General features: G+C 41.5%; 1 protein-coding gene across 1 annotated transcript in view; it reads left to right on the top strand.

Moving 5' to 3' along the window:
* Nucleotides 1-585: 585 nt before the first annotated feature.
* LOC102443181 (nesprin-1-like) overlaps nucleotides 586-11917 on the top strand; it is a gene marked incomplete at both ends in the record, with an annotated part of 119186 nt that continues 107854 nt past the window's right edge. The window contains 8 exon segments of the mRNA XM_023747887.1: nucleotides 586-738; nucleotides 1039-1206; nucleotides 3080-3256; nucleotides 4961-5107; nucleotides 6051-6176; nucleotides 7410-7586; nucleotides 9437-9702; nucleotides 11107-11917. Of these exon segments, the coding sequence (XP_023603655.1) occupies nucleotides 586-738; nucleotides 1039-1206; nucleotides 3080-3256; nucleotides 4961-5107; nucleotides 6051-6176; nucleotides 7410-7586; nucleotides 9437-9702; nucleotides 11107-11917 (2025 nt within the window).

The raw sequence follows: 11917 nt of genomic DNA, 5'->3' as shown, positions 1-11917 counted from the left end.
AGCCAGGACAGCAGCCTGGCAGCTAGAATTTGTCTCCCTAATTTTACATGCACCTCAAGCTGCAGTTAACATCAGGAGCTCAAAATAAAAAGATAGTGCCTGGTTCTGTGTTGAGTTTTATTCTCTGCTGAAAGGAATGGGATGGAAGCTGGAAATAAAAATAATGTTAAATTTCATCAAATGCAATTCTTTCCCATGCTTCCCTCTCCACACTATTTGGTGTTATTCTTTGTTTATAAACTATTTTAGGCCCTGGCCAGGTAGCTCAGTTGGTTAGAGAATCCATTGAAGCTTACAGATTCGATCCCAGGTCAGGGCACTTATAAGAAGCAATCAATGAATGCAGAAATAAGTGGAGCAAGAAATTGATGTCTCTCTCTCTCTCTCTCTCTCTCTCTCTCTCAAATCAGTATATAAAAATTAAAAGCTATATTAGCCATAAAGAAACCTATTTCCTTTCATGTTTTACATCCATAGACTTATAAAATAGGTCTTGATTGGAGATCATCTCACACATGGCATACGGGTATGTTCACTTTGATCACACAGATGAGCGGGTTCTCTCTTTTTTCTCTGTAATTCAAGTCACTTCAACAGACAGTGCTGTCCCATGAATCATCGGTGAAATCAGTGAGAGAGAAAGGTGATGCGCTTCTGGACCTGGTGCAGGACGGTGCTTTGAAGGATAAGATCGCTAAGCTTCAAAGTGACTATGAGGCCCTCTGCAGCGCGGGAAAGGTAAGGCGGTAGCAGAAATCCAATACAAATGTGCTTACTTGCCAGAAGGGGGGTCCTGACTCCTTTTTCTCTGTCAGAAAAATTTAAGGGCTGGGATGGGTCAGGATCTTTTCTTTTATTCGATGGCATAATGACTTTTTCTGTTTTATCTGATCCTAGTGGTGAGACTAGAGCTGGCTATATGAGCCTTCTACGCTATGAGTTGCACTGGGTTTTTCAAAATATAAAACAGTTTTGAGTGTTTTGTTTTGTTTTGGTTTTGGCTTGAAAGTTACCTCTAATGGGCACTTGGCTTCACAGGAGCATGTTCACAGTCTTGAGGTGAAGGTCAAAGACCATGAAGACTACAACAGTGAGCTCCAGGAGGTGGAAAAGTGGCTGCTGCAGATGTCCGGCAGGCTGGTGGCCCCTGACCTCATGGACACAAGCAGCCTAGAGACAATCACCCAGCAACTGGCCCACCACAAGGTACGTCTAGTCTCTAAAGAGCTGAAGAATACAGGACGCCTTCTACAGCCTTGCGTGTGTGTGTGTGTGTGTGTGTGTGTGTGTGTGTGTGCATGTCAAGATTATATGATTGTAGTTAAATAATCAGGTCTGAGTTCCAAGAACCTCTGATAATTGAGAACAGTTGAATTCAATATTTAATTGACTCAGTAGTAGCTGAATCCTGGCATTCAACTCTGAACACACTAGCATTTTTTCCCAGCTAATAGTTTCCTATTGCAGAATTTCATCTATATGGAATAATTTTTCAGAAAGATGGTCTTTAATTTAGAAAAGTACAGCCAACGATAGGATACAGAAAGAGTAACCAGAAAGTCTGGCCTCCAGCCAGACTCTCCTCAGCTGGGAGAACTTAGCCTCTCTGAACCTCCTTCTCTTCTTCCTCTTTTTACTAAATTTATTGGGTTGACATTGGTTAACAAAGTTGTACAGGTACCAGGTACACACTTCTGAGTCTCCTCCTTCTCCTCTGTAAAGGGCCATAGTGATACCAGCCCCATCCCATAGCTGTTGAGGGCATCACAGGAGATAATGTATGTGAAAACTTTTGTAACCCACAAATGGTACTGATAGGAGGCATTCTTATTTTCATTCATATGCATTTTTAGTAATTCCACCTGCCAGATGACAGATGTCATATGGTTGCAATTTAATGGAGCAACTTGCTGACCTTAATAAGAAACTGAATTTTAGTTATGATGTGTCAAAGAAAACCATTAATGCCTGTGGGCTTCAGGATTCCTGTCTGTAGGAGAACATTTTATTTAGTAAATATGGATAGAAAACTAATCATATGATATACTCTATTAGGCACTGAGAACACACCCCAAATTACCTCATGATGTAGTGACTCTATTCTAACTCGAAGACACAATGGCTCATTAAAATATGGTGTAGACAATAACCATTAACGCAGCACCATTGGATGAAGTGATGGACCCCAGGCTGCTGAGGGACCACTAGGTTTCCCTTAGAGATATTGATGTGTCAACCCAGGGCACCTGGTGCTGGAATGTGTCACTTGTTATTGGTACCATAGAGCAGTGAGGAAATTAAACCCTGATTGGAAAAGCTGCTTCCTCTTCTCTAAGTGATCCATGAGAAAGCTCACTAGAGAACTCATGGGAATAGAGGTGGATGAGCTGAGGTCAGCCAGAGTGGGTCCCAAGCCTGGGGCTCTGCCATTCACTAGTTGTGTGACCTTGAGTGTGTTATACAATCTCCCTGTGCGTCAGTCTCCTCATCTGAAAAGCAATCACAATAATACACACTTCTCAGGATTTCGACATAGTTCCTGGACTGTAGCAAGTACTTAATAAGTGGTAAGTGGTAAATGTTATTTTTATTAATATAAATATTATGTAATGTAATTAGATATTATGAAAATTAATCATTAGCTGTTAGATTATTTATTATATAAATCAGATGTCATATTATTAGAGAAATTGGATATTAGTAAATTAAATAGTAATTAGATTATTTTAGGATGAAATTATATCAGAATTATAATTGATAGAGCTGAAAGATTTATAAACATCCTTTATCTGTTAATAATACTAGGGAGCAGAGATCTCTCTAGCTGAGATCAGCCATGAACTAATTAAAAGGTTACTTCGTCATCACTTAATCTGTTATTTTCACCAACTCTTCCTATTGGAGGATTCCTGAAACATACTTTTTTTTTTTCATTTGCTATATGGTAACCAAGGTTAATTGCAAACTCTTTCAAAAATATCATTAAACAGTGAAATTTTCCTCTTAGGCCTTCTGCTTAGTAAGTAGGTTATTGAAAGACTAACAGTGGAATTGCGAGAACTCTGTTCCTATTTTGTAGGCAATGATGGAAGAAATTGCTGGCTTTGAGGACCGTCTGAACAACCTGAAAACGAAAGGCGACACTTTGATCAGCCAGTGTGCAGAGCACCTCCAAGCGAAACTTACACAACACGTGCAGGCGCATCTGCAGGGCACGAGGGACAGCTACTCCGCCATCTGCAGTACCGCCCAGCGGGTGAGCACCACGGCTCGGCCTGGAGTGACCGTGAAGCAGGGAGAAAGCCTGTGCAATCCAGGGGGGTTGTAAATAGTTTAGATGCTTCAGTCTTCGGCATATTTCTGGAGCATGTCCCGACAGGAGCACAGACTTCTGGCTCTGTGGACACAGAACTTTTCGCTTTCAGACATTTGTTTTTCTCTCAATCCTTTTATTCTGTGAATTAATGTCAAATTTATTTAAATTTTGTTTGTTTTTTATTTGACAATCACCAATATTTTTTCTAATTTGCCAGTCTATAACACTAAAATAATTTCCAGAATAATTATTTTTTAACTCTATGCAGCCTACATTCTACTCTAATATTTTTATGCATTCATAAAATGATAAAAAGAACAAGTACCAATTTTGAGTTATATTTTAATGGGTGTAATGAGTTATGCTAAAACGGAATCCCTAAGGTTATAGAAATAAGGCTAAGATGAGTAAGAATTGCCCTTTTAACAAAGATTAAGTACACCAGCTTAGGGAACTTTTCAGCCATTATTTATTCAAACAGGTTCCCGATCCCTTTCATTCTTTTCCTGCTGACACCCCTACAATGCAGATGTTGTTACACTTGATGCTGTCCCAGAGATCTCTTAGGCTTTCCTCATTTTTTAAATTCTTTTCTCTTTTTGTTTCTTTGCTTAAAGGAAGAGGGAGAGAGAGAGATAGAAACATTGATGAGAAAGAAACATGGATCAGGTGCCTCCTGCATGCCCCCTATTGAAGATTGAACCCAGACCAGGAATCGAACCTGCAACATCCCTGTGCATGGGTTGACCCTCAACCAACTGAGCTCCAGCAGCCAGGCTGTATCTTGCTCTCTAAATCACTGATTGGATCTCTGCCCCATCTAACCTTGTCTCACTCCTTTTTCCTCCTTTGTCATCATATACAATTATTTGTTGGATTACTTTATTCTTCTTTTTAGTTAACTTTTGGAAGGTGAATTCATAAGTCTAGGGCAGTGGTGGCGAACCTTTTGAGCTCGGCATGTCAGCATTTTGAAAAACCCTAACTTAAGTCTGGTGCTGTGTCACATATAGAATTTTTTTGATATTTGCAACCATAGTAAAACAAAGATTTATATTTTTGATATTTATTTTATATATTTAAATGCCATTTAACAAAGAAAAATCAACCAAAAAAATGAGTTCACGTGTCACCTCTGACACGCGTGTCATAGGTTCGCCATCACTGGGCTAGGGAATCAACAGATTTCACCCAGCATTTCGGTTAGAGAAATGTTGTTTATCTTTTCATGACATGGCCTTTTATTTTTACTTTTAGTTTCTAGCTTAAACATAAACTGCAATTTGTATACCATAATGGAGAAGCTAAAAAACCTCTAATTTCTGTTTGACAATCTACTTCAGTGATTTTACGTATTCTAACACACCTTACAGTTGTATGAACCTTGCCCACGTTCTTTCCCTGATCAGGATTTATATGGTAACGTGTGGTTTGGGAAGTAATAAACTGGGGATGGCAATTGTGCTTTGCCACCTTTGGAACATATGAAAACTCTGTTGATATGTGTATGGTACTGGGGAGTCCTGGGGAGGGGGGCGGGTAAATCCATTTCCGTGGACTGGTGGATGTGTTTCCTTTGATCCCAGGGATGTGGGTAGGGGTATGAGATGGTTCTCACAGCTGCGCACGGCTGTTCTGTTGCAGGTGTACCAGAGTTTGGAACATGAACTGCAGAGGCATGTCAGTCGCCAAGACACGCTGCAGCAATGCCAGGCCTGGCTTTCTGCCGTCCAACCTGATTTAAAGCCAAGCCCGCACCCACCTCTCAGCAGGGCAGAAGCCGTGAAGCAGGTACTGACTCCTGAAGTTTATGTTATGTGATGTGATTCATTCAGACATTCAATAGAAACATGTTAAGTACTCATTATGTGCCAAACTGTGCTGGCTGCTGAGGATACCTAAATACAGGCATACCTCGTTTTATTGGACTGCGCTTACTGGGCCTCGGAGATAATGCGCTTTTACAAATTGAAGGTACAGCCTTCCTCCAGCAAGAAGATTATGACTCACTGAAGGCTCAGATGATAGTTAGCTTTTTTTTTTAATCTCTGAAAAATGGATATTTTTTCCATTGCTTTTTACCCTTCTGATCCCTGCCTGCCCCTCTCATAGGAATCTAAGCTCCGTGGGAACAAAGGTTTTGTTTCATGTACTGCTTTATGCCCATGATCTAAAACAGAGCCTACATATCTGACTATCTTCAAAAAGACACATTTCTCCATATCCGTGTGTATAGATTAATGATCCCCAGGAAATGCCTTTCTCGAACTTTCCTCGGAAAAAAAAGAGCCCAGCCATCTAATTTGTCCCAAACTCCAATGAAGCCTGCAGGTGCACAATGACCTTTTTTCCCCCTTTATGTCTCCAGACTATGTGAAAACATGCTAAGAAGCCGGCTAGAGTAAAGATTCTTTCTCTGAAACAGAGAACAGTTAGAATGTGAGCTGAGAAGCAGGAAAAAAATATAGGATAGGAGTTTCTTGGGTGTTTCCTTTTACCAGACCGTACCGGCTTTAACACAATGAGAAGCAAGTGATAAGCAAAGGATCCCTGCCAGTGTGTTTTGAATTCTTTCTGAGAATTACTAATACACGCTATTTACAACAAGGGTTGTATATACTGAACATAGCAAAATTATTTTTGAAATGTCAACAAGGTAATGCAAATGGCACAAAGATGTGCTGTGTAAGGATGGCGTGCATGTCTTCCATTCTGACAAGTGTGTTTGTTTAAGGTCAAGCACTTCAGAGCTTTGCAGAAGCAGGCCAGGACCTATTTGGACCTCCTCTGCTCCATGTGCGACTTGTCGAACTCTTCAGTGAAAACCACGGCAAAAGACATTCAACAAACAGAGCAAATGGTAAGGCACGTAAGCCATTGGATTTGTCTGTTCTGTTACATTCTCTTGTTTGAACGTTGGGTGAGAAGTTTAAAGAAAATATTTCCTTGAGTCATTCTTGCTGTAAATCTCCTATGGTGATTATAATGAATAGATATTTGAATTTCAACTAAGTCACAGAAAAATAAGCACATTCCGTTCCCAATGCCACTGAGTTGGAACTGAAACATCTAGTCCCATTGATCTGCTAATTATTAGTACTTCATTCCACTTCTTTTTTTTTTTTCCTTGATTACCATTCTCCCTATTTTTCCACTCATTTTTTGTTTGTTTTGTTTTCTCCTTTCCATCTTTTCCTTTGGGTAACACTTACTATGGAGGGTGTGTGTTCCTGATCCTTGCTTTATGTTAGGGCTGTCAAAGGCCTTCTATGCCATTGGCAGTGGCTGAGTGTGGTGTTGGGAAGGATTCTGGAGCTGCCTCTGGGCTCAGTGGAAAATGCTGTGATGAATTAGCAGTACTGTCCACAACAGACAGATGGCAGCACAGGGTCATGTGCCTTAACCTCTTTAATACTTTTGGGTTTAAAAGAAAAATAAGACTTGGTTTAGGTTTTTAATATATAAATATTTATAGGACAGTAAAATCACCCAGAGCAAGAAATGTCTCAAAATAATGAAGGTTACTCTTTTTTATATTATATTTTCAAACCAAGTCTGTCTTTAATCCTGATGAAAATGCAGTAATTTATATGTTTTCACAGAAATGATTTATTGAAATAAATTATATTGTTTCAAAAGGCAGTGAAGCAGATCTAAAAATATATTTAAAACATTAATAACTCAGTGTTTTATAAGAATTAACAACGAATGTATAATAGAGAATAATTTGTCTTTTCTCGTTAACCCCAAGATTGAAGTTGCGAGTTATTCAGGTGTTGAAAACGCCAAATATAAAAAACCATTAGGGCAACTTAATAGATTGTTAAAACTTCTTAAAGTCTCATGATACTGCTTGAAAGTATATGGCATGTCTTATACATGAAAAGTCCTTAGAAAACCTAAGTATAAAAAGAAACATCTGCTTTTCTTGAAGCAAAGAAAGAATTCATTGTGGATGTACAGCAGAGTGTGTGTACGCATGCATGTGTACTGGCCCGTGTACATGGACAGGCTGAGGAACTGCATCTCTGATTCACTGGACATAAACGCCTCCATCTGTTAACGCTGACTTTCGCCTCTGTGTTCCCTCCAGATCGAACAAAGGCTTGCCCAGGCTCAGACCTTAACTCAGGGCTGGGAGGAGATCAAGCACATGAAGGCTGAGCTTTGGATTTACCTCCAGGACGCCGACCAGCAACTGCAGAATATGAGGCGGAGACACGCAGAACTGGAGCTCAACATTGCACAGAACATGGTTTCCCAAGTGAAGGTAGGAAAGAGTGAGTCTCCCGGGGGGAGACAGAGAAGGCCAAGATGGGTGTGTCCCTCAATCCTTAAACATTAGCATAGCTATTGAAGGAATACAAAGACTCAGAAAGACCTTCATTTGGTGCTAGGAAAGGACAGATCAGAGAGCAAACATTTGTAAAACACAGCAAAAAAAATATAGTCAGTAATGTTGTAATAACTAAGTATGGTGTCAGGTGCGCACTACACTTAAGGGGGATCACTTTGGAAGTTATGTAAATGTCTAACAACCATATTATACACCTGAAACTCATATAACATTGAATGTCAACTGTAATTGAAAAATAAAAATAGTAATTTTTAAAAGTGAAAGTAAACATTCAGATAGTTTATTGGAGCTCCAATTGGCCACTTGAATCAAAGGCCCCTCACTCTGCACTTTGTTCCTGAGCAAGGCACTGTGGTTTAGCTGATACAACCAGAAGCCTCTGCTTCTAAACACACACAAGCCCTCATCACTTATCATCTTTCATCACAGTGTTGCTGAAGTTGCAGGACTGTCAATGTGCCCATTAATTAAATACATGTTAAATATATAAAATATATAATATACATGTTATATTATATCTATCTATATATATATATATATAAAAGCCCAGCAACCGGACCGGCAGAACAACCAGAATGATGGGAACAACCGGTGGCTATGACATGCACTGCAGGCAGCCAACCAGCCTATCTGGGCCCCTATCAGTCCCCTGCTCCAGCAGGCCTGGCCCCCAATTGGCTCCCAACACCCAGATCGAGGGCGGGAGCAGCCGGCCGGACTCCACCTGTGCACAAATTCGTGCACCAGGCCTCTAGTATATTTTATATGAATCCTATATAATAAAAGGCTAATATACAAATCAACCGAACGGCAGAATGACTGGTCACTATGACACGCACTGACCATCAGGGGGCAGACGCTCAATACAGGAGCTGCCCCCTGGTGGTCAATGCACTCCCAGAGGGGGAGCACCGCTCAGCCAGAAGCCCTGAGCCAGGCTCACGGCTGGAGGTGGTGGGAGCCTTTCCTGCCTCCGTGGCAGCTGTAAGGATGTCTAACCACCTAAGCCCCCAAGGGCTCCCAGACTGCAAGAGGGCACAGGCCGGGCTGAGGGACACCCCCCCAACACCGAGTGAAGAATTTTCATGCATCTAGTAAATATATAATATATTAATATATAAATAATTGAAGCTGTAGGAATGTAAGTGTACCAATCAACTAGATACATATTTGAATATAAACTCGATATTTATTAATATATAATTATATTTGTAATAGAAATATCATTGCTATTCCATATTTACACATAACTTAATAGAAGATTATTTTAACTTGATTGGAAGTTGTACCAGATTTTTAACAAACTTTAAAGTTTATCTTTTCTCTATGAAAGTGAACCATTTATAGTTTCTACTAAAATATTATTTGCATATGCAGAAAAAACAAGATGACATAAATTTAGATTACTTTTTTTTCTCAAAAGCATGAACTTCAAAAGTTTTTAGGAAACTAAGGCTGCACTTTAAGATACAATATTAACTTTTTTCCTTAGTGAATATAATATTGTTTTACATTTCTCCGTTTTTCTTTATACTGTTCAAAATTACACAATAAAAGAAAGTACTACAGTTATCCTTTGATTCTTATACACTTGGAAATTTGTATTCATAAAGAGGTATGATCATTTTTAGTCTCTCATTGTTCCGCATGACCCATTAATTATACATGCTTAGTTCGTTAGGCTTATTACATCTATGCTTCCCTCTATATTTATTGGGGAGTTTATTTCAGGTTACCTATTTTGTCGGTGTTGTTACCTTCAGGATTTTGTTAAGAAACTACAGTGCAAACAGGCGTCGGTGACGGCTATTACGGAAAAGGTGGATGAGTTAACCAAGAAGCAGGAGTCTCCGGAACACAAGGAGATCAGTCATCTGAACGACCAGTGGCTGGATCTGTGCCTTCAGTCCAACAGCCTGTGCTTGCAAAGGGAAGAGGATCTCCAGAGGACAAGAGACTACCATGACTGCATGAGCGTCGTCGAGGTGTTCTTGGAAAAATTTACTACAGAATGGGATAACTTGGCCAGGTAACAGCAGTGCTCTGGCACATCCCAGAATACTAAGCCAGATGTTTCTTAATTTCTATAAAAACGGAAAAGGCCTTTCTTAATGTTTTTAACATCCATTGTCAATCATTATCAACACTGACAAAACATTGTTAAGAAACTCATGTTGCCTGGGTGTGGCTCAGTGGTGGAGCTTCGACCCATGAACATTTTGAATCCAGGTCAGGGCATATGCCCGGGTTGCGGGCTTGATTCCCAGTAGGGGGCATGCAGGAGGCATTCTATCACTGATTCTCTCTTATCATTGATGTTTCTATCCCTCTCTTCCTCTCCCTTCCTCTCTCAAAAATCAATAAAAACACATTAAAAAAAAAAAAGAAAAGAAAGAAACTCATGTTGTCATATGGATAGAGAGCCCTGGTTCTCCTCACTCACTGTTGATTGAACCAGTGGGTAAAAGGATGCATATAGCAGGCCACTGATCAATGTTTTCTCTCACATGGATGTTTCTCTCTCCCCCCCCCCCTTCTCTTTCCTCTCTCTCTAAAATCAATAAAAACATATCCTTGGCTAAGGCCGTGGTCAGCAAATTGCGGCTCGCGAGCCACATGTGGCTCTTTGGCCCCTTGAGTGTGGCTCTTCCTAAGCCTTAGGAGTACCCTAATTTAAGTTAATAACAATGTACCTACCTATATAGTTTAAGTTTAAAAAATTTGGCTCTCAAAAGAAATTTCATTCATTGTACTGTTGATATTTGGCTCTGTTGACTAATGAGTTTGCCGACCACTGGGCTAAGTGTTAAAAAGATATATATATATATCTGAGTTCACAAATGAGTAGCTGAGAGAGCCCTTGGTTATGTCTTGCAGATTTCCTGTCTAGCACTATAGTGTTTGCTTGAGCTTCTTCTCACAGGAAAGCACATACATCATTGGCCACTTATTAATCTCTTTAAGTGTCATTTTCAAGAAAGCAGAGATCAGTGCTTCTCAATGTCTAATGTTTACACAAGTCATCCAGGGATCTTGTTAATGTGCCGATTTTGCTCACTTTGCAAGGGCCAGAGGAAGAAGCTAAAAGCAGGTGTCAGACGTGTCGGGAGGGCAGTAGGATCCAGAAGAGTAGAAAGGAAGTATGTAGGCCAAGCATGTAAAACCCGCGGCCTGCGGGCTGCATGTCTCATTTATTTGGCCCATGTTAGCCTTTGAGTTTGAGCTTGGCATGCTTCATGTAGGCCATTTGTTTTGGGCCCCACTTCTGATATAGAAAGACATGGGTCTTGCATTCTCTAGTAATTATAGCACTTGGGTCAGTAAACTCCAAGTGAAGAAATCCTCTTAAAGGAGACATGTGATAGAACATGGTATGAACACATACAGAGACCGAGTTGGCTAATTTGCTTTGATGTCTTCTGTGTATTTACAGATCCGATGCGGAGAGCACCGCGGTCCACCTGGAAGCTCTGAAGAAGCTGGCGTCGGCCTTGCAGGAGAGGAAGCAGGCCATCGAGGACCTGAAAGACAGAAAGCAGAGCGTGATCGAGCATCTGAATTTAGATGACAGGGACCTAGTCAAAGAGCAGACGCGTCACCTTGAACAGCGTTGGTCTCAGCTGGAGGACCTCATTACTAGGAAAATCCAAGTCTCAGTCGCCAACCTGGAGGAGCTGAGCGTGGTGCAGGCCAGGTTCCAGGAGCTGATGGAGTGGGCGGAGGAGCAGCAGCCCAGCATCGCCGAGGCCCTCAAGCAGAGCCCCCCTCCCGACGTGGCTCCGAACCTTCTGATGGACCACCTCACCGTCTGCAGTGAACTGGAGGCCAAGCAGATGCTCCTGAAATCCCTCACGAAGGACGCGGACAGGGTGATGGCAGATCTCGGCCTGAACGAGCGGCAGGTCGTCCAGAAGGCGCTCGCCGACGCACAGAGGCATGTCCATTGTCTCAGCGACCTCGTGGGCCAGAGACGCAAGTACCTGAACAAGGCCCTGTCCGAGAAGACCCAGTTTCTCATGGCGCTGTTCCAGGCGACCAGCCAGATCCAGCAGCACGAGCGAAAGATACTGTTTCGCGAGCACATCTGCCTGCTACCGGACGACGTGAGCAAACAGATCAAAGCCTGTCGGAGCGCCCAGGCCAGCCTCAAGACCTACCAAAGTGAAGTCACTGGCCTCTGGGCGCAGGGCCGTGAGTTGATGAAAGGAGCCACGGAGCAGGACAAGGGCGAGGTGCTGGGCAAG

This window comes from Myotis lucifugus, unplaced genomic scaffold (assembly GCF_000147115.1).
Source record: "Myotis lucifugus unplaced genomic scaffold, Myoluc2.0 scaffold_1031, whole genome shotgun sequence".
In the NCBI taxonomy this organism is placed as follows: domain Eukaryota; kingdom Metazoa; phylum Chordata; class Mammalia; order Chiroptera; family Vespertilionidae; genus Myotis; species Myotis lucifugus.
This window is presented reverse-complemented; position numbering and strand designations above follow the sequence as displayed.